Raw genomic sequence first — 23,857 nt, forward strand, 5'->3', positions numbered from 1 at the left:
GTTTCATTTTGTTCGCATTTCCAGTATCTGCAGATTTTGTTCAGTGCACGTTGGCTGGGCTGGGTGATGCGGAATGCAACATCGATCTTTCAAACGTAATTGCAAACTCCCTTTCACACGTGGAGAGGAGGGGATGTCCCTTCAGCGGAAGAGCCGCTGGCTGTTGTCCAAGGATGCCCTGTGGTTGTTTAGCTCTGCAGTCTTCCCGCGCAGAGGGAGGGCAGTGCAGTGCAGCAGCCTGGGTTATACCATGTGTCCAAATAAAGTGCGAGGCGGCTGCAGTGCTGCAGGGCTATAAATGAGCGGTGAGCACAGACTGCGGGCTTTTGCTGCATCGGACGAGGTTTCGTACTGCAGCAGTCCTCACCATGCCCCGGGTAGACGCCGACCTTAAACTGGACTTCAAGGATGTCCTGGTGCGACCCAAACGGAGCAGCTTGAAGAGCAGGTCCGAGGTGAGGAACAGTGTCCGCGGAAGCTTTCGGGGGGGGGGGGGGGGGGGCACTTTAAACCTGTTAGTCTAACCCCGCCCCTCTTTAATACACCGCGGTTATTTCAGCAGGGTCTTCAGGTGTTTTGCAAAAGTTGTTTTGTTTAGACCAGCCTTGTAGTTTGGCAGCGAGTTTATACAGGGACGAATTGAAGATCAAGTAACCCAATCCTTTGACTGGCGATTATGTCTCATTGGAACTCGATTACTTCTGTCCTGCTGAGCGTGTTTGTCCTGAGCTTTCATTATTTGTGCTGCGAATGCTTTGCGTCCACTTCGAACTGACCACACAGAAGACCTCACTGTTGGTGGCCCGGCAGAACCAAGTAAACTGCTCCGTAGTCTGCAAGGTCTGACCGGTTTTTATGGCTCTCCGGTTTTTATGGCCGTAAAGCTCGCAACTGTAACATACTTCTCTGGAAAGTCAAGGGCAAGTGGCCATAAACCGTGTAAACTATCAGTGGCTTCCATGCCGGACAAATATAAACCTCAAGATGTTGTAACACCCGAATAAGTGACAGTAATTCTTAGCTTAGGTGTATATTACAAAGTGTGAACCAATACATGTGTGATTATAATGTGGTGCATTACAGAAGTGTATGCAAACTCTAATCTCCAGTTTACTTTTAAACTTAATTCAAACAGTCAATCTTCCATGATGTTTTTATCTTTCATATGCTTTGTTATAAACAAAAAAAAGTCAAATTCCTGCAAAATCAGATCCTGTTATTCAAAAATGGTATTTGCTCACCCCTGGCCTTTTCTCCACTGAAACAGAACATTTAACCCTTGCGTGGTCAGCTGGCTTATCGGCTTGGATACGGCTTTCAGAGACCCCCTTCACAGGTATCACCAATGTTGTCCAGACTAAATCCATTTGCTGAACTTCCAAACAACTCATGAATTTCAAACAAATCATTATTTTATCTTCAGGATCTTTAATTTGATTAGTTTCCTTAATGACACTAGCAGTTAGTCGAGATGAAGAATAAAGGACAGATGGGGACTACACGGTTCCGGAATATTAAGTGTGTAGTAGAGAAAGGTGAGGCGGAACAAGTGATAAGGAGGACACATGTACAGAGGGATGGTCTGACAGAACATGGAGTTAAATGTGCTGAAAGAATAAGTAAATTTAGAAAGGACAACAAAATTCTAGGGGCGTATAGCCCGATGGGAGTTTGGGGAGCTGGGTTAAGCACAATAGGCAGCGATTCAAACAGAGAGAGGAGAAATGGGCTAAAAATTCTATATCTGAATGCACGAAGTGTCAGAAATAAGGCAGATGAGCTTGAAGCTCAGGTGCGAATGGGTAACTATGATGTTGTTAGGATAACGGAGACATGGCTGCAGAGAGATCAGACCTGGGAAATGAATGTACAAGGGTATACGTGCTATTGTAGGGACAGAAATGTGGGCAGAGGGGGTGGGGTGGCCCTGTTGGTGAGGAATGAGATTCAGTCCTTTGCAAGGGGGGACATAAGGTCAGGAGAAGTAGAGTCTGTGTGGATAGAACTGAGGAACAGTAAGGGCAAAAAGACCCTAATGGGTGTTGTCTACAGACCACCAAACAGTAGCAAGGATATTGGGTGCAAGTTGAATAGGGAGTTAAGCATATGACAAAGGTAATGTCGCAGTAGTTATGGGGGATTTCAACATGCAGGTGAACTGGGAGAATCAGGTTGGTGCTGGACCACAGGATAGGGAGTTTGTAGAGTGCCTACGGGATGCATTCTTGGAACAGCTTGTACGAGAGCCGACCAGGGACAAGACTATTCTGGATTTGGCCTTGTGTAATGAACAGGATTTGATAAGCGATCTTGAAGTAAAGGAGCCATTAGGAGGTAGTGATCACAATATGATAAGTTTTTATCTGCAATCTGAGAAGGATAAGGGCAGCTCGGAGGTGTCAGTGTTGCAGTTGAACAGGGGAAACTATGGAGCCATGAGGGAGGAGCTGGCCAAAGTTAACTGGACGGATATCCTTGCAGAAAAGACAGTGGAACAGCAATGGCAGGTATTCTTGGGAATAATGCACAAGGTGCAAAATCAGTTCATCCCCCTGGAGAAGTAAGGATTCAAAGGGGGGAAAGGGGCCACAAAGAAAGTCAGAGATTACATAGCATTAAAAAAAAAGGAAATATGACAGAGCTAAGGTGAGTGGGAGGACAGATGATAGGGAAATTTTTAAGGAACAACAGAACTTAAAAGGCAATATAGGGAGAAAAAATGAGGTAGGAACGCAAGCTAACCAGGAATATAAAGGAGCTTTTTCAGGTATGTCAAGAGAAAGAAGATGGTTAAGAACAATGTTGGGCCCTTGAAGAATGACTTGGGTGAAATTGTTATGGGAAACAGAGAAATAGCACAAGAATTTAATAAGTACTTTAGATCTATCTTCACTGGGGAAGACACAAGCAAACTCCCAGATGTATGGATGGGCCAAGGACATAGGGTAACAGAGGAAATGAAACAGATTGACATTAGGAAGGAAATGGTGATGAGTAGACTGATGGGACTGAAGGCTGACAAATCCCCAGGTCCAGATGGTCTGCATCCTAGGGTACTAAAGGAGGTGGCCCCGGAAACTGCGGATGCATTGGCAATGTTCCTTAGATTCAGGATCAGTTCCTGAGGATTGGAGAATGGCTAGTGTTATCCCACTTTTTAAGAAAGGAGGGAGGGAGAAAACAGAGAACTATCATCCTGTCAGCCTAACATCAGTAGTGGGGAAGATTCTAGAGTCCATTATTAAGGATGAAATAGTGGCATATCTAGATAGCAGTGATAGGATTGGGCCGAGCCAGCATGGATTTACCAAGGGCAAATCATGCTTGACTAATCTATTGGAGATTTTCGAGGATGTAACCAGGATGTTCGACGAGGGAGATCCAGTGGATGTAGTGTACCTCGATTTTCAGAAGACATTTGATAAGGTCCCACATAGGAGATTGGTGGGTAAAATCAGAGCTCATGGCATTGGGGGGAAGATAATTGACATGGATAGAAAACTGGCTGACAGAAAGCAAAGGGTAATGGTGAATGGGTGTTTCTCGGAATGGCAGGTGGTGACTAGTGGGGTGCCACAGGGCTCGGTATTGGGACCACAGCTGTTTACGATTTACTCAATGATTTAGATGAAGGCATTGAGAATAACATCAGCAAGTTTGCTGATGATACTAAACTGGGTGGCAGTGTGACATGTAATGAGGATGTTAGGAGAATTCAGGGTGACTTGGATAGGCTGAGTGAGTGGGCAGATACTTGGCAGATGACGTTTAATGTGAATAAGTGTGAGGTTATCCACTTTGGGAGTAAGAACAGGAAGGCAGATTATTAACTGAGCAGTGTAGAGTTAGGTAAGGGAGAAATGCAAAGAGATCTAGGAGTCCTTGTTCATCAGTCACTGAAGGTGAATGAGAAAGTGCAGCAGGCAGTGAAGAAGGCTAAAGGAATGTTGGCCTTTATAACAAAGAGAATTGAGTACAAGAGCAAGGAAATCCTTTTGCATTTGTACAGGGCCCTGTTGAGACCACACCTGGAGTATTGTGTACAGTTTTGGTCTCCAGGTTTAAGGAAGGATATCCTGGCTGTAGAGGAAGTGCAGCGTAGATTCACGAGGTTAATTCCTGGGATATCCGGACTATATTATGCAGAGAGGTTAGAGAGACTGGGATTGCACACGCTGGAATTAAGGAGATTGAGAGGGGATCTGATTGCAGCATATAAGATTATTAAGGGATTGGACAAGATAGAGGCAGGAAATATGTTCCAGATGCTGGGAGAGTCCAGTACCAGAGGGCATGGTTTGAGAATAAGGGGTAGGTCATTTAGGACAGAGTTAAGGAAAAACTTCTTCTCCCAGAGAGTTGTGGGGGTCTGGAATGCACTGCCTCGGAAGGTAGTGGAGGCCAATTCTCTGGCTGCTTTCAAGAAGGAATCTTATGGATCGGGGAATCAAGGGATATGGGGACAAGGCAGGAACTGGGTATTGATAGTAGATGATCAGCCATGATCTCAGAATGGCGGTGCAGGCTCGAAGGGCCGAATGGTCTACTTCTGCATCTATTGTCTCTCTGGGTCAAAACAACACTTCAGGTTTTTCCTCTCCAAATCACATACTTGAACAACATCAGCACGTCGTTTATCTTTATCTCTCAAAATAAACTGTAATTGACTAGCAGGCATCTTGTTAATAGTCCATTGTTTAGTTAACAGTCCTGGAACCAAACCCGACTTTAAATTTACTTTATTCAAAAGTCCAGTAACACCTTTTCCCTCAATATCTTCAATGATATCCATCTCACCAGCTTTCACCTCATCACTAACTTTTAACACAAATGACTGAGAATCCTCACTTTCTACTGGTGCCAAGGTTAACCCTTTCTTAACTGAACCAAGTCCATCTGACCCAAAAGGACTGCATTCCTTTTCAACTAAGTCAGACCCCTCGGACTTTTCCTGAGCTTCAACACTAGGTTCACTACCCTGTGCATCCACAGGTACTTCCTCAACCTGCACACAGGCCAACAGGACATCTGCCTCTCCTAGGCTTTCAATACCAATCCCCCTTTCAAATTCCAAGTTCCCCTGATCCTCCCAGGTACTCTTTGGGTAACTCCCCTCCGGAGTAAACTCAACCTTGCGGGTTAAGACAGCCTCGTCTGCTATCCCAGCAGACTCCCTCAAGGTAACGGCATCCTTTTCATCTAGGACTGCCCTCACATCATTGGGAACACACTTAAATTCTTCAACTGCAAACAGCTCTGTCAAGCTAGATAGATCATCTATGTCCAACCCTGGACCTTCTAGCTGCCACATCTGTTTCTCATCTTGGCTCTGTGCCTCCATAAATTCCTTCTTCACTCCAAAATGTCCACCTAGGGGTAGCTTATGGGCAAGGCTCAAAATCTCGTTCCTTGACAACCCTAAATTTGCCTCGTCTCTTTTACTTTCCTTAGCTCCACTATTCTCCGTTTTACCACCCTCTAAACCCTCTTGATACAGGGCTGGTAAAAACATCTCAGCTAAATCAACACTGGACTCATTTAAACTGGCGCCTGTCTCTGCTGCTTTTCTGGCCATGCTTCGAGTTACTGCACAGGCGGGATTAACTTCAGAAACTATGGGCGGGTCCTCAGTCCTGGCAGGCTTGCTAGTCAGCTTCACTGCTGGGTACACGGCCCCACCTGCCGGGTCATTCCCAAGCAAGGCATCTACCTCGGGTATTGGGAGTGGTCCAATTACCCCTATTGTGACTGGTCCAGATACCAAATCACACGTCAAAAATACTTTATGTAATGGTATGACTCGGTCCCTTTTCCAACCCCTTCTAGCACGTTCCCGTCACTAGTATCTGTCTCACTATTGAATTCCAATGCTCTGCTTAGGATTAAGGACTGAAAAGCCCCAGTGTCTCTCCAGATCCTTACTGGCACTGGGGGTGACCCCTCCCTCACAGATACCAACCCAGTTGAAAGGAATTTCTCACATCCCTACTGAACTCGGTTTAGCTCCTCTTTTAACGGCATTTCAATGGGCTTAACACAGCCTGTTGGCACAGTCACCTTTCCTTTCCGTCTCCTTCTTCAGAGCAAAGCACCTAGATGCAATATGACCGGCTTTCCCGCAATTAAAGCACACAAAACTAGGAGACCTCCTGCCAGACTGTTTCCCGTCTTCCTTACCTTTCTCACTAGTCCCCGGCTTACTCTCTGGCTTAGCCGGCGGGCTTTCTCTGCCCTCTCTACTATCCTTCTGGTAGCTCTTACTCGGGGTAAACTTTGCTTTGAGTGTTAACACGTACTCATCCGCTATCTTAGCAGTCGCGGCTAAGGTTTCTGCCTCTTTCTCATCTAGATGGGTCCGCATACCTTCAGGGGCACAATCTTTAAACTGCTGAATCAGCATTAGCTGTAACAGCTTGTTATAATCTCCAGTGACCCCTTTTGAGGCGCACCAACGCTCACAATACATTTGCATTTCATGGGCAAACTCTAAATACATACTGCTTCCTCACATTCCAGAACCTTTGCTGGTATGCCTCTGGGACTAACTCGTAGATCCTGAGTATAGCCTCTTTTACCACATCATACTTCTTCGCATCTTCTGCTGACAATGCCGAGTAAGCTTGCTGGGCCTTCCCTTAAGCACACTCTGGAGTAAAACAGCCCATTTATCCCTCGGCTAGTCCTGACTTACAGCGACCTTTTCGAAATGTAGAAAGTACCGATCAACATCGGGCTCCTCAAATGGGGGAACCAACTTAACCTCCTGGGTCACCTTGAACCCTCCACCTAGGTCCGGCATTCGGCCCCCTCTCGCATTATCTTTAACTTCATCTGCTCAAACTCCCTTTCTTGCACCTTCTCTCTCTCTTTCCTCCCTTTCTCACTTCCTCTCTTTCCCTTTACCCCCTTTCTAGCTGCTTCTCTCTCTCCTCCCTTTCTAGCTGTTTTACTCGTAACTCATACTCGTGCCTTAATTTTTCCATCTGCTGCTGAATCGCAGCCCCACCAGGTTTGCTCTCAGACACCACCTCCAGGTCCCCTTCGGGAAACACATCCTTAGACACATAATACTCAACGATGGTTCTTTGTATCTCTGATCTCCTCATTGCCTGCTTCCCCTTCAAAAGATTCAACCGTTTTGCAATATTCACCAAGTCTGATTTCTTGGCATCCTCTAATGCCTCCAAGGTTGGCGCCTGTAGAAATTTCTCAATCTCCATTTCTGTTGTTTGCCCTTTTTGTGTGTTTTTTTCAGATACGGGAATTTAACCCAATCAATTCAACCAGTCCAAATTTTGGTGTTCAAAATCCCAGATGAGCCCCCACTTATGTTATGTACCCCATAACTGGGTTGACAAACCAGCAGAAATGGAACATTCGTTGGAGTCTGTAATTACTAGAAACTAATAACAGTTATTAGTAAATTAAGTAATACAGTACACTAAATGCAAGGATATAAATGTAACAGGTTAGCAATGATAATATACACATATACACAGAAATATGGGAATAGGATTCAGCCAAGCTCTATGGAAGTCTAGGGGTAAATGATCAGTTTTCAAGTGAAGCAGAGTTCAGTTCAGTTTAGTGTAGTTCGAGGTAATTGTTGTGATACCATTGGGGGGAGGGGAGAGAGAGAGAGAGAGAGAGTGAGAGATACAGCTGAAATTTCAGGCAAACCTTCCGTGGTCTTCTTGTCCCATTGTGGTCACCGACTGTGACCCCTTCGTTCCAGATGCGACCGTTCTTCCATGGTGAACCCGTCACCCAGCCAAGGGTGGACACACAACAGGTCCCCACCGGTCATCCGTTAGCAGCATCCGTTCTGCAGCTCTGCTTGGCTTCACACATAACAATAAGTACAAATGAATTGGTTAGTGAAATGTTGACCTTTTATTCAAAACATCTAAAACACAGAGGAGTTGGAGTTCTGTGATTTTCTCAAGCTCTGGTTCAACCCTATGTATCAAAAGAGCTTGGTTGTAAAATCAGGCCTCAGTGAGGATCTGTTGTTATTAAAGGGGGGGGGTACCGAGAGGAAAGGTAACCTTGCAAACAGGTGGCAGAGACTTGGCTTGTGTGCCTTTGAGTCATGGTCAGCATGGATGAGTGTCCATGCTTTGTGTTGGTCAAAGTCCCATCTGCCTATCTTTGGTGCTTAGTCTACTAAACCTCTCCTATCCGTGTAATTACCTAGATGGTTTTCAAATTTTGCTTATGTGCCTGTCTCAACCAATATTTCTGGCAGCTCATTCCAAGTATGGACCACTCTTTGTGTAAAGAAGTTGCTCCTTATATACCTTTTAAATCTCTTTATATTAAACCTCTGATATTAAACTTATGCCCTCTTGTTTTCAGCAACCCCTGTCTGGGAGGAAGACTGTACTTTCACCCTGTCTATAACTCTAATGATCATATTTATATCTGTATGGTCTCTGCATGATTTCCTCTGTTCCAGGCAAGAAAGTGCTCATCTCCACAACCTCTTGTAACTCGGGCCCCCAAGTTTAGACAGCATCCTGGCAAATCTTTTCTGCACTCTTTCTGGTTGTTGGATTCTGGTGTTGAAAGCAAAGGGTCTTCTAGAAGTCAGAAATGAGGCATAAAACTTGTTGCTTTACAATCGTTTTATCAAGAGTTGATAGAACAAAGAGAACAGGAATCGAACAGTGATGGGGAGGGGGTCTTGGTCGTTGAAGAAGAAAGGAACCAAAGAAAAGCTGGTGCCTAGCACAAATCAGCTACTTTTATACCATAGAGATCAGAAAAATGTCATTCTGATCTACAGATAATAATCCAATTAGCAAATTCTTACTAAATACTGCAGTAAAAAGTTAACCAACGAAGAAAATACGAACCATTTGATGAAATTCAGAGGCAGGAAAGCTTGTGGAATCTACATTACAATCGAAATAATCAAAGCAACTATTTAGGTCATGAAAAATTAAAGGGTATATATTCAAACTATTTATAAGATTATGTATGGTTTGCTAGATTAGTAGGCACATTTATGTGTGTTTGAACTGTTCTGTTAATGATCGCCTTTAAACAAGTAAAAAAGATCTAAACTGTGATGACATTATCATGAATAACATGACTTGTAGTACAGTATTGAGTAACCCCAAACTCTGACACTTAAAGAAATCCCATCCACCAGACTGATGTATTTTAGCTGCCACTTCAGGTCTTACAATAAGATAGTGGCGTGGGGGGAAGCAACACTTTTCTCTTTGTAAAATTTGCTTTTACGATCCAAAGACAATTCTACCCCCTACATCAGGTACTGCAATGCTACTCCATCAGAGATCTGCTTGATGATTGAATGTTGGAGGAGCTGACCTGGCCGGCTACTTGGAAGCATTGGAGTTGGTGCAGTATAACTGTTTGAGATTGTCTCAGACATTTCACCTGTGATCGCAAGACTCTGTTGGATAGGGGTAATAGAAGTTACCGCTGGCCTGTTACCTTTGTCTGGTAGAGGGACGGATGACATGGCAGCTCTGTAGGTGACATGGGGTTGTAGTGAGAACTAGGCCTCAATCCTGCTGCAGACCAGGTGAGAGATGCAGAAGCGCTACAGCATGGTGTCCAAGCTCGTCTGGGGCCTGGCGTTGCCCCTCGGTGCTGCCCTCCTGTGTTCAAGTAGTGGAGTGATAGGCTGGATTGTGTGCATCTGCACACTGCCAGAAGACTCGTCGACTGCTGGACATTGTCACTTAAGGTCTTGGACTATATTATGTTCTACTTTTAAGTAAATATGCTTTGCTTGATATTTTGAATTATGTTGCTCGCTATTTTTGAATATTTGCTTGCTATTTTGAATGTTTTACACCTTGACCCCAGAAAAATGCTGTCTCATTCAGCTGTATCTATGTATGGTTTGAATGATAATTAAACTTTGTTTGATTTAATTGATTTGAATATTATCAGCCAAATTAGTTATGCCTTCAGCTTTGTAAGTACAACACACCTTGCCTATAACAGCACATGATCTCTCCCCCAGCCCCACCGCCCACAATCGTTCAGTGAAGATCTAATGCCATACAGTTTTGAAAGAGCATCTTGTGCACGGTGATCATTTCTATTGTTACTTTTCCCAAGGCATCAGCTGTTTCTTTGGTTACTCTTTCTAAAGCTGCAACAAAATCTATAATCTCTCTTGTAGTCCTTGCAAACCATAAAATGGGAATAAATTTGAGGCAAAATGATCTTGTGAATTGTCTCGTTTGCTTCTATACTCTGGAGGTCATGGTAAGTCTGTGTATGTCTCATGGCAGGGAAAAAACATACCCTGAATAACAAGATCCTAACCAGTTACATGGAAGAGGGGTGTAGACTCCATTTCTGCACAAAGTAAATGCACAAGTTCCATGAGCTTGGACCATTTCTTATTACTTTACAAGAGCTTTGTTAAATTGTAATGTCTTTCTTATTATAAATAATAGAAGTATACATTATAAGTATTCTCAATGGACACATTGTGGGTAGGGAAAATTGGGAAAAATACAACTACTAATAACAATATTAGTATAACCTCCATAATGTTTTCGATTTGCTTGGTGATTTGCTCGCTCTGGTCCAGCACTGAGTCAGGGGTTACTGGCACTTTAACCACAGCGCTTGTTGTCTTAACCGGATCTCACTTGCAGTGGCTGGTGTGTACCCACTTACTTTTACCTTCCACTTTCGAGTTGGTAATTAACAAACAGACATACTTTCTTGATCTTGAGGGAAATTGAGTTTCGTTACAGTCGCACCAACCAAGAATAGTGTAGAAATATAGCAATATAAACCATAAATAATTAAATAATGATAAGTAAATTATTCCAAGTGGAAATAAGTCCAGGACCAGCCTATTGGCTCAGGGTGTCTGACACCCGAGGGAGGAGTTGTAAAGTTTGATGGCCACAGGCAGGAATGACTTCCTATGACGCTCAGTGCTACATCTCGGTGGAATGAGTCTCTGGCTGAATGTACTCCTGTGCCTAACCAGTACATCATGAAGTGGATGGAAGACATTGTCCAAGATGGCATGCAACTTGGACAGCATCCTCTTTTCAGACACTACCGTCAGAGAGTGCAGTTCCACCCCACAACATCACTGGCCTTTCGTATCCCAAGGTATTTGTAATCTTCCACTATGTCCACGCTGACCCCTTGGATGGAAACAGGGGTCACCGGTGCCTTAGCCCTCCTCAGGTCCACTGACTGCTCCTTAGTCTTTTTCACATTAAGCTGCAGATGATTCTGCTCGCACCATGTGACAAAGTTTCCCACCGTAGCCCTGTACTCAGCCTCATCTCCCTTGCTGGTGCATCCAACTATGGCAGAGTCATCAGAAAATCTCTGTAGATGGCAAGACTCTGTGTTGTAGTTGAAGTCCGAGGTGTAGATGGTGAAGAGAAAGGGAGACAGGACAGTCCCCTGTGGAGTCCTAGTGCTGCTGACCACCCTGTCTGACACACAGTGTTGCAAGTGCATGTACTGTGGTCTGATAGTCAGGTAATCAATAATCCATGACACCAGGGAAGCATCCACCTGCATCACTGTCAGCTTCTCACCCAGCAGAGCAGGGCGGATGGTGTTGAACGCACTGGAGAAGTCAAAAAACATGACCCTCGCAGTGCTCGCTGGCTTGTCCAGGTGGGCATATACACGGTTCAGCAGGTAGACGATAGTATCCTCAACTCCTAGTCGGGGCAGGTAGGCGAACTGGAGGGGGTCTAAGTGTGGCCTAACCATAGGCCGGAGCTGCTCTAGAACAAGTCTCTCCAGGGTCTTCATGATGTGGAAGGTCAATGCCACCAGTCTATAGTCATTGGAGCCACTGGGGTGCGGCATCTTCGGTACAGGGACAAGGCAGGAAGTCTTCCACAGCACAGGAACCCTCTGGAGACTCAGGGTCAGTATTGACGACCCTCTGAGTTGACGACTGAAGGTCCTTGTCAAAGCTGTTGAAAAGCAGACTGTGCAGCTTGAGTTAAATTTCACACAATAGTTAACTAAACTGTCTGCTTATAATGTGTATATCACTTCTCTGGGATTGAGGGCTTCCATCAGTGACAAAGGACACCCTTTAACCATCTCGAATGGACTTAGTTTGGTTTTTTTGTTTTGGGCTGCTCTCATGCTACATAAGACCATAGGAAATGCAGACCATGGTATGCCTTCCTCATTATACTTACTCGTTGATTAATGATTCAATTTATTCGTTCAACCTGTCCTGAGGACTCTGGGTGATGTGGACAATGAAAAGATCATTCAATGTTCATCAATGGATATAATTCCTGACAAACACTCCCAGTGAAATGTGTTCCCTGGTCAGAGTCGATGTGACACAGCAATCCCCACCTAGGAGTATAGCCCTTGACCAAGGGTGTTTGCTGTGTGTGTGATAGTAGTTTTCCCTGCTGCATTAGCTTCCACCCTTCTTGAAAACTTGTCCACTATTACCGGTACATCTGAGTATCCTTGATACTTTGGTAAAGAAATGTAGTCCACTGTAAATATAAAAATGGATAGGGTGGGGCGGGAGGAGTTAATTGTGGCAGCTTTTCCGCTGCTCCAGCATTTGTTTTATGGCGTGTTGTGCACCTTTCAGACATTTGTTGAGCTTATGTCTGAACTTTTGCTTCCACTGTGTCAAAGGAAGTGTATTTGCTGTGCCAGATAAGGGAGCAATGTGGTTGGGGCAACTAGTCTGTGACTAGTGCCATATCTCTATGCTCCATCACTGTTTAATCCCCCCTCCCCACCATTCTCCATCCAGAACCACTTATACTGTCTAGAGCATTAAGCTTGTATCTTGCAGATATCTTGTAAGTCCATCTGTGATACAGAGTTGAATGTCATTTCCATAATTCCAGTTGTTAGTTCACTGTATGTTCTTGGTACTTTGTTTATTTCTCTTTATTTCTACGGCTTTCCATTGTTGTCATATCAGAGTAACTGTTATGTTTCAATACAGCAACTTCTGACGACAGTTGTATGACATGCGTAGATTCTTGTACTAGTTGGTCATTTTGATTGTGGTTCCTACAGCCATAAGAAATCCTCTTATTGTCTACAAGTTTCCCAAATCATCCTCAACTCCAAAAGCGTATTGAGAATCAGTGTAGATTTTAGCTGATCTCCCTTCCACTAACTTACGGGCTCAATTAAAGCTTTTAGTTCTGCCTGTTGCACGGAGGTACCAGGAGCCATGCTTCCTGATACCAGTTCTTCAGTTTCAGAAGCAATCATTTGAATTCCTCTCAATCATTGAAGAGCTAGCAATGTATAGAATTAGAGCTTTGGCAGAGTAATGAGAGACAGCACACTGTTGGTCTCCATGTTCTTATGTTAGAACTACCATTATGTGTTTTCCATTGACATACAGGGTAAACGAATTGCCTGTGTCAGGGATTCTTAATGTCACCTTTCAGTTAATAGTGCTTTCAGTTGTTCTTTATTAAGAGTCACAGGGTCGTCTGAGCACCTACTGCCTTTTAGCATATTGTCAATGATTGAGTAATAGTTGATGAATCTCACTAGTTTGTCAACAATGGTTTCATCTTCAGTCCTGTGTGTCTTCACTCCATTGGTCTTTACTGGAGCAGCTGTGACTCAGCTGTCAATCTTATTGTTCCATCGCTGTCATTCCCTTCTGAGTCACTAGGGGCCACTGTAGAGTTCATGTCATGTCCATCCTGTAATTCCTCAGAGTTCAGATGGTGTCACTGTCTCAGATGACTGTCCGCTTTATGATGTAATTATGTGTAGTTCGGATAGTGGCACTGAATAGAGAGACTGTTCGATGTGATCTGTAATTCTTCAGGCAAAGCTTCAGAAGTGGGTGTTTTCCAGCGTAGAGCACCAGCAGTAGCATCACTTGCAGATCTGCCACTTGAAATCACAGATGCCCCTTCCTACATTGTTTCAGTTTATTTATAAGCCTCGAACTGTGCACATTGATTGAATTACCTTGTTGTTCTTCCACCCATTTGGTTAATGCAATGATTTGCTCCCTGGTTTTATGCAAGTTTCGCATTTTTTGATTAGTAAAAGACTTTACTCACCCCGTTATCTCTTTTAATCATTTACACATTCCATCGATTGAACACACGGTCTTGTCTCTAAATCAGTAACAGCCATTTTCCAGATTTTAATGTGTTCCTTCTTATTAATAAACTTAACAATGGTAATTTTCGTCTGGAATTTTTGTTGATTTTATCAAACAGATGTTTTTACAGGGCATAGAGCAACCACTCTCCGCTGAACATCGACGGCTCCTCGATAGAGATCGTAAAGAGCACCAAATTTCTTGGTGTTCACCTGACGGAGAATCTCACCTGGTCCCTCCACACCAGCTCCATAGCAAAGAAAGCCCAGCAGCGTCCCTACTTTCTGTGAAGGCTGAGGAAAGTCCATCTCCCACCCCCCATCTTCATCACATTCTACAGGGGTTGTATTGAGAGCATCCTGAGTAGCTGCATCACTGCCTGGTTCGGAAATTGCACCATCTCGGATCGCAAGACCCTGCAGCGGATAGTGAGGTCAGCTGAGAAGATCATCGGGGTCTCTCTTCCTGCCATCACGGAGATTTACACTACACGCTGCATCCACAACGGAAACAGCATTATGAAGGACCCCATGCACCCCTCATACAATCTCTTCTCCCTCCTGCCGTCTGGGAAGAGGCTCTGAAGCATTCGGGCTCTCACGACCAGACTGTGTAACAGTTTCTTCTCCCAAGCTATCAGACTCCTCAATACCCGAAGCCTGGACTGACACCTTGCCCTACTGTCCTGTTTATTATTTATTGTAATGCCTGCACTGTTTTTGTGCACTTTATGCAGTCCTGTGTATGTCTGTAGTCTAGGGTAGCTTTCTCTGTGTTGTTTTTTTTAACGTAGTTCAGTCTAGTTTTTGTACTGTGTCATGTAACACCATGGTCCTGAAAAACGTTGTCTCAGTTTTACTATGCACTGTACCAGCAGTTATGGTCGAAATGACAATAAAAGTGACTTATTCAGGTGTTTTAGTACTTTTAGCTATTGTTTCAACTTGATCTCAATTCATATGTACTCTTATCAGTTTGACCAATATCTTGAAATATTAATAGATTGTAACTAAGTAGATCGTAACCACATAGATTGATCCAGCACTATAAATTGATCCAAGAAGCAAAGAGAACATGATCAAATAGTGATTGTAATGATCACTATTTTCACCAGGCACTAAAATTGATTGCCGTGTGACCAAAATAGATCAATACCAAATCAGTAAGGACCAAACAGATTGCAACCAATATTTTCACAGCTGTTCCCTTTTTAAATAGAAATGCACCAGTCCCAAATCCTGATTTCCGTCTGATATTCGAAGCCAGAACTTTATTTCTCAGACTTAAGAGGAAGTTCTTACCCTTATTGCTGCATGCTAAAAATTCTCCTCTTTGTCTTTGAGTGTAATAAATTTTAAACTCTGAAATATATTGTGGACTATGTCAAAATTATTGGATTATGGTGTTTAAATCCAAGGTCTTTTAGAAGTCAGGAATGAGGCATTAAACTTGTTGCTTTGAAACTGTTTTAATAAGAGTTGATAGAACAAAGAACAGGAACAGAACAGTGATGAAAGGCGGGGGCAGCCTTACTACTTGAAGAGCGGAACTAAAGAAAAGGTAGCACTTAGCACAGATCAGCTACTTTTATGCCATAGAGATAAGAAAACTCCCATTCTAATCTGTAGACAATAATCCAATTAGAAAATACTTACTCAGTACTGCAGTAAAAAGTTAACCAATGAAAAAATACTTAATGAAAGGCAAACAAGCTTTAGAATCATTTTGTATAGCCACTAGAGACATATTAAACTGTTAAGTGTATATAAAGGCTACTTAAGATACAAGTAGATAATTGATTGTTAAATTGCAAAGAAAATGAAGGTTAAAATTAAAACAGTCAGATCCAACAAAGTTTAATTATTTTTCCCTATAAAATGGTGACAAAGACTACAAAACACTCAAAATCTTGTACAACTGCATCATAATTTCCTAACTCTTATTAATATCCTTTTGTGTTGTATGAGTCACATGACACAAACAGGCCCTTTAGCCCATCTGGTCCATGCTGACCACGATGGTCATCTGAGCTGGTCCCATTTGGCCTGTACTCCTTGAACCTTTTCCTATCCATGGACCTGTCCAACTATCTTTTAAAAGTTGTAACTGTGCCTACCTCAACCACTTCCCCTGGATGATTACTGATTAAATGGTGATCTGTTGGATTTTAAAGTTGTTAGTGAGTGAGGGGAAAGTAACTCTGATGTTTGGACCTGGCTATTCAGCAGGGTAGTCAGAAATGCCTCTTCACAAAGGGTAGTAGGAATCCATGTATTCATCTTGAATGGTGGAAAGGGTTGAAGAATGACCCTTATTGCAGGAGTTTCTTTGATCTTTCCTATTCCTATGCTCCTAAGGAAATAAATTCATCCTACTCGCCTAGAAGTGGTCCTGTGTGTATGCATTATCAGCCCAACTTTATCCTCCCATTTCCACCCCCTCCCCCTGAGTCAACAAAGCAGAGGAATTACCTTTTCGGTGGGTATCTGAGATGATCTCACTGTGAATGGATGTGCGGGCAGAGGAACAATTCCAGGCAGTAATAGTACTATGTGGAGTTCAGGAGCAGGTTTAATATCACTGGCATATGTTGTGCAATTTGTTAACTTAGCGGCTGCAGTACAATGCAATACATGATAATAGAGAGAAAAAATAAATAAGTAAATCAATGACAATAAGGTGCGCGTGTGTGTGTGTACGTTTGTATGTGTGTTGCACTCACTCACAAAGTGCTTTGAGAGACTGGTTCTATCATATCTGAAATCCTATCTGCCCACTACCCTGGACCCGCATCAATTTGCCTATCGCACCAACAGGTCAACAGAGGATGCCATCTCCACGGCACCTCACTCTGCCCTGACCCACCTGGACAGCTCCAACCCTGACGTCAGAATGCTGTTCATTGACTTCAGTTCAGCATTCAATATTGTGACCCCCTCCAAGCTGACTGGCAAACTTTGCCAGCTTGGTATCAGCTCTGCAATTGGGCCTTGGACTTGCTGACTAACAGACCCCAATCTGTTAAGTGAGACAACCTCTCCTCCTCCACTCTCACCCTGAACACCGACGTGCCTCAAGGCTGTGTGCTGAGCCCTCTTCTGTGCTCCCTTTTCACCTATGACTGCGTTCCTGTACATGATTCTAACTCCATAATCAAGTTCGCAGATGACCTCATGGTGATTGGCCTGATCAGAGGGGATGACGAGATGGCCTACAGGGATGAGGTCCAGCACCTGGCCACGTGGCGTGCTGACAACAACCTGGCCCCTAACACCCAGAAGACCAAGGACTTCAGGCATGCTAGGAGCCACACTCACATCCCCATCTACATCAAAGGAGCTGTAGTGGAGCGTGTATCAAGCTTCAAATTCCTTGGTGTCCACATTTCTGAGGATCTCACCTGGTCCCTGAACTCCTCCATCCTGATCAAAAAGGCACAACAGCCCCTTTATTTCCTGCGGAGCATCAAGAAAGCTCACCTCTGTCCCAGGATACTGACAAGACTTTTACTGCTGTACCATTGAGAGCATACTCACCAACTGCATCTCAGTGTGGTAGTGCAATTGTCCTGTATCAGACTGCAAAGCACTCCAGCGTGTGGTGAAAATTGCCCAGTAGATTATCAGCACCCAATTGCCCAGCATTGAGAACATCTACCATAAACGCTGCCTGGGCAGGGTGAAAAGCATTATCAAGGATGCATCTCACGCTAACCATGGACTTTTTACTCTCCTCCCATCCAGTAGGCACTACAGGAGCCTCTGTTCCCGCACCAGCAGGCACAGGAAGAGCTTCTTCCCTGAGGCTGTGACCCTGCTGAACCTCACATCACAGCGCTAAGCAGTATTGCACCCATATTGTACTGTCTCAGTACTTTTATATTTGTGTGCTGTAGCACTTATTTTGTCATTCAGTTATTTTGTTAATAACACTATTCTTCGCATTTCTGGTTAGATGCTAACTGCATTTTATTTGGCTTTGTATCTGTACTCGGCACAGTGACAAAGTTGAATCTAATATAATTAAATAGTTAAATTAAAATTAGTGCAAAAACAGAAATAACAAAAAAGTGAGGTAGTGTACATGGTTTCAATGTCCATTTAGGAATTGGATGGCAGAAGCTGTTCCTGAATTTCTGAGCATGTGCCTTCAGGCTTCTGTGCCTCCTTCCTGACAGTAAGAAGACGGTGATATCTGGGTGATGGGGAACCTTTCTGAGGAACCGCTTCTTGAAGATACCATGGAGGCTGGTACCCAAGATGGAGCTGACTAATTTTGCAGCTTTCTATAGCTTCTTTTGATCCCGTGTAGCTTCTGTTTTTTTTTAGTTCTGGACCTATTACAATGGCAATAATGTCCTGTACTGGATAAGGCAGGTATAGAGAAGGCTGTTAACTTTATCTACACTACAAGGAGCAAATTAAGAGTTGCTTTAGGTTAGCAACAGAGAATTATAGCTGCACTTGAGAAGGGAAGGCCAACTGGAATACTTATGTGGAATGAATTGGCTGGGCAGCCCTCCTGGGATCATGGGCAATTTTAATTTGAAGTGATGGTATAAAATGGGCTCCTTCAATGTAGACTCTCAATATAATCATAGCTGCTTTTTCCTTCTGTTTTGTCATCTTATTTATATAATCTCTTCAATGCTGAAATTATCCATTTGGTTTTGGAAGCATTATGAGAGATTAGGTGAGTATTTTGATGAAGTACAAAGCTTTAAAATCCCATGGTTTATAGGAATAGCCTAGCAGGCTGTATAGCTTTCTCTGGGTTACTACATTTACAACTGCTTCATTTGTACCTTTTGAGCTTTTGTACCATTTACTCAGTTTTTACAAACAGCTTTAAAATAATAAAGCTGGTTGTGTACCTGATTATAATGTCTGATATGATTTCATTTATCCTAAACTAAAGATAGTTTCATGTGCCAGCAGTTCCATGCGGACCATAATGTATTACGGGTGGAGGGCAAATGTGCATCAGGAGCATCCCATAATTGGAGTCTGGTATGACATCAGTTTAAGCCTGCCATATTTTCTGGATACCCTTCCCTTTAAAATGAGAGTTGCAGGGCTGGGAGAGAAGAATAAATTACATTTTTAACATGTCTTTGTTTCTCATTAAGTTTTTAGCTCTTTATTTTAAAATATTTAAATAAATTTTAGTCACCTACATGATTATTCAGATCTTCAGTGTTTTTTTTTGATGATTTTGCATGTTAAAGACATTCAGAAATATAGAAAGCCCCAGACACCGCTGACAAACAGCAAAGTTGAGGTTGGGGCCTATCCTCTGCCATTTGTGTTTTTTTTTTGACAACTTTACAGGCAGACCCACGTCGTGCAATTTTGTTGCTCGACGGCTAGTTGCTACTTGAGTTGTTTCAGCTTAGTTTGCAATAAAAGTTAGGGAATTTGAACAGCATTTCCTTCTCAGGAAAATGAAGCAGATTTTTTTTTAGCAACTCCTTGCCTATGTATCACATTGTTGATCGTATTTGTGTGCAGTAGCAGCCCACACCAGAGTAACAGAGTGATTAATTCCCTGAAAAGTTAAATGTCTCATTGACAAAAAACTGCAGGTTCAGGAGTTGCGCAATGTTGGAGGAAATGCTTCTTGTATCAGAAGAAGTGCATAAGCAAGCTTTTTACAAAACGACCCAAGGAAACCAGAACTTTAACTTTTTTTAAAAAAGGCAGGGGGAAGAGACATTTAATTTTGAGCAAGTCTGAGCTTGGTTTTGTGGCTACACACACAAAATGCTGGAGGAACATACAGGACAGGCAGCATCTATGGAAAAGAGTATAGATGATGTTTCAGGCCAAGACCCTTCAGCAGGACTGAAGAAAAAAAAGGAGGGTGGCCCTCGATCTCTCAGACTTCTGGTAATGCCTCCCCTTCACCATTCCCGTCCCCTTTCCCCTCTCTCACCTTATCTCCTTGCTGCCCATCACCTCCCTCTACTGCTCCTCTCTCTTTCTTTCTTCCATGGCCTTCTGTCCTCTATTGTTTCCCTCTTCTCCAGCCCTATATCTCTTTCACACTAACTTTCCAGCTCTTTACTTCACTCCCCCCTCCTAGTTTCACCTATCATTGTGTTTCAATATTTCCCCTCCCCCCACTTTTAAAATCTACTCCTCAGCTTTTTTTCTCCAGTCCTGCTGGGGTGGGGTGGGTGGGTCTCAGCCTTCAATGTCAGAATCAGGTTTATTATCATTGGCATGTGTCATGAAATTTATTAACTTAGCAGCAGCAGTGCAATGCAATACATATTATAGAGGAAAATAATAATGATAATAAATAAGTAGATCAATTACAGTATTCGTATATTGAATAAATTAAAAATTGTGCAAAAAACAAATTATATTTTTTTTAAAGTGAGGTGGTGTCCAAAGATTCAATGTCCATTTAGGAATTGGATGGCAGAGGGGAAGAAGCTGTTCTTGAATCGCTGAGTGTGTGCCTTCAGGCTTCTGCACCTCCTACCTGATGGTAACTGTGAGAAAAGGGCATGCCCTGGGTGCTGGAGGTCCTTAATAATGGATGTTGCCTTTCTGAGACTATGCTCCTTGACGATGTCCTGTGTACTTTGTAAGCTCGTATTCAAAATGGAGCTGACTAGATTTACAATCCTCTGCAGCTTCTTTCAGTCCTGTGTAGTAGCCCCCGCCCCTTGCCTTCACTGTCACTGTCTCGTCTTCTTGATAACTGCATCGATATGTTGACATAAGATTAGATCCTCAGAGATCATGACACCCAGGAACTTGAAACTGCTCACTCTCTCCACTTCTGATCCTTCTAGGAGGATTGGTATGTGTCCCTTTGTCTTGTCCTTCCTGAAGTCCACAATCAACTCTTTTGTCTTACAGATGTTGAGTGCAAGACTTACAAAAAAGCTGGATGAACTCAGCAGGTCGGGCAACATCCGTTGAAAGGAGCAGTCAACATTTCGGGTTGAGACCCTTAGTCAGGACTGAGTGCAAAGTAATTGCTGTAACACCACTCTACTAGTTGGCATATCTCACTCTTGTTGCCCTCTCGTCTTCATCTGAGATTCTACCAACAATGGTTGTTATCATCTGCAGATTTATAGGTGGTATTTGAGCTATGCCTAGCCACAAAGACATGGGTATAGAGAGAGTAGAGCAGTGGGCTAAGCACACACCTCTGAGGTGCGCCATTGTTGATCGTCAGCAAGGAGGCAATATTATCACTAATCTGCACAGATTGTGGTCTTCCGGTTAGGAAGTTGAAGATTCAATTGCAGAGGGAGGTACGGAGGCCCAGGTCAACTGTACTCTTTTCCATGGATGCTGCCTGGCCTGCTGAGTTCCTCCAGCATTTTGTGTGTGTTGCTTGGGTTTCCAGTATCTGCAGATTTTCTGTTACTTGTGTTTAGTTCTGTGGCTTGTCAAATTAAGCTTTGCCGAAATTGTTTTCGTGACCAGAAAACCACTTGGATCAATTAAAAGCAGAACGTCTGGTTTCTGTGAACAGTGGTGATCCCAGACTGACATTGATTGGTTAACTTGTTGAGAAGTTAACCAGGTTTCAATTTCATCTGTTTTTGGGATGTGGGCTCTGGCATAATTGGCATTTAGTGCCAGTCTTTGGTTGTCCTCAGAATGGTGGCAAGCTTTCTTCCTGAACTAGTTGGTAGTGAGCACTGGAATATGGACCCTGACACCACTAAATACCTACAAATAAGTGATATTTAAAATTATTTTATCTTTGAAATTTGTTGGTGGTAGTTTTGTGTCTATTGGTATAAAAATAACTCCTTGGTGAGTGGAAATAATTTCTGTTAGCATTTTAAGCGCTTGGTGTCCCCAGAAATCATTTGACAAAAAGGAAAAGCTGCTTTTGCATAATTTACATAAATAGGTGGACTGTGGAATAGTTAGAGTCCCAGATGTGTTCAGTAATACCTTATGAATGTATGTGTACTCTCTTTAACCTGATACCGTTCATGTTATCAGCTTACTATGAATGTTGAGTGTCAGTGTTCCCGATGTGGCACACTGGCTGTGACTCAGAATTTCAGGGAAATAGCACAAGGCTGGTGGCTTAGAACAGGAGTTCATGCAAGTCCCACATTGGGTTGGATGCTGGGAGCTGTGCCTGATCAAGAGTTGGCTCATGGAAGTGGAACTGACCTGCCTGATATCATCACTAGAAACAAATCCATTAACATTAGTTGTTATGCCATTTTCTTGCTTGCATTGCTAATGCATTCTTTTCCAATAGTAATGCCATTGGAAAATTGAACAATAGTATTCACCTGTAAAAATATTTTGTATAGTACTTTTTTGCTTTCAAACAGTTGTTAAAATGAATGCTAAGCTGTTGTCTCAGTATACTGAGCTGGAATTGTGCTTAAAGAATGTACATTTCTGTTCTTTTTTCTTTGCCTTTTCATTTGTATCTGTGAACATCCATGATGTGTTTTCTGGTGGACCCTCTAGCAAAGAAGTTCTATTACACAGGAAGTTGAAGCCTTGTGTGTGGAGGAAGAGACCATGTAAATGTATGCAAAATCTTGTCCCCATCGACTTTGTCTTTGTAAGGTTAGGGAAGAGTTCTCCCGCATGGAGATTGTGGGGTGGTGAGGTTTGAGGTTGTTGGGGTGGTGGAAAGGATTGGGACTGGAGATAGAAGAACATGATGGGATGGGGCAGTAAAGACTGGACAGATTGAATGGTAGAGAGGGATCAGCCACAAAAATGTGTGGTGGTGGGGAATGAGACAGTAGAATTTTGTGTATGCCCTGATCCAGGAGTAGGATGCGTGCTGTGATGAGGTCCGTTAAGAGATTGGTCAGAGATTTGAGTGGCTGGACACGCAAGGACATTTTTGGTTTGAAGTTTAGGGTAGTAGTTCAAGGGAATCCTAAGGTCAATACTTTAAAAGTCTTGGTCTTGTGAGTCCTCTGTTGAATTGGTTCTTCCTTCAGAATGAATGATCTCTGTGCATGACGTGCCATGAACATTGAGGATATGATTGAATTTCTAACAGGAGACCAATTTGGACTGAACTACAGGGATTCAATTGCACTTTCCAATCAGGCCTTGATAAGATTAATTCATGTTCTTTTACTGAATGACTTATTATGAAGACATGGTAGCAGCTAATTCGTACTCAAAGTCTCAAACTTGAAGCAAGGCAAATGATCTTATGAATCGTTCTTAATGGTTTAGTTGGACAGACTTAATGGAGACATAATTTCTTATTGGTGTTGTAAGTTCTTTTAGTTCACTTGAGATGGGAGAAGTTCTGAGCTTATACTGTAATGAGAACCGAATGTTGTCTAAATCCAGTACTGTTGGAGGTTCTTTTTCTCCTATTCTTCTGCCTCTTCTGATGACCATGATTTATGAACAAGGTTACGGCTTCTGATGACCATGATTTATGAACAAGGTTGCAAGGGCTTCTGATGACCATGATTTATGAACAAGGTTACAAGGGCTTCTGATGACCATGATTTATGAATAAGGTTGCAAGGGCTTCTGATGACCATGATTTATGAACAAGGTTACAAGGGCTTCTGATGACCATGATTTATGAACAAGGTTGCAAGGGCTTCTGATGACCATGATTTATGAACAAGGTTGCAAGGGCTTCTGATGACCATGATTTATGAACAAGGTTGCAAGGGCTTCTGATGACCATGATTTATGAACAAGGTTACAAGGGCTTCTGATGACCATGATTTATGAACAAGGTTACAAGGGCTTCTGATGACCATGATTTATG

At 43.0% G+C, this 23,857-nt stretch overlaps 1 protein-coding gene across 1 annotated transcript in view; it reads left to right on the forward strand.

Annotated features, from left to right (window-relative positions):
- Positions 1-160: 160 nt before the first annotated feature.
- The window catches only part of LOC132378550 (GMP reductase 1), an 88,405-nt gene continuing 64,708 nt past the window's right edge, over positions 161-23,857 (forward strand). Inside the window, exon 1 of the mRNA XM_059945535.1 lies at positions 161-455. Within this exon, the coding sequence (XP_059801518.1) occupies positions 369-455 (87 nt within the window). The 5' untranslated portion in view covers positions 161-368. The remainder of the gene's footprint in view (positions 456-23,857) is intronic.

This window comes from Hypanus sabinus, chromosome 20, assembly GCF_030144855.1.
Source record: "Hypanus sabinus isolate sHypSab1 chromosome 20, sHypSab1.hap1, whole genome shotgun sequence".
Taxonomy (NCBI): Eukaryota; Metazoa; Chordata; class Chondrichthyes; order Myliobatiformes; family Dasyatidae; genus Hypanus; species Hypanus sabinus.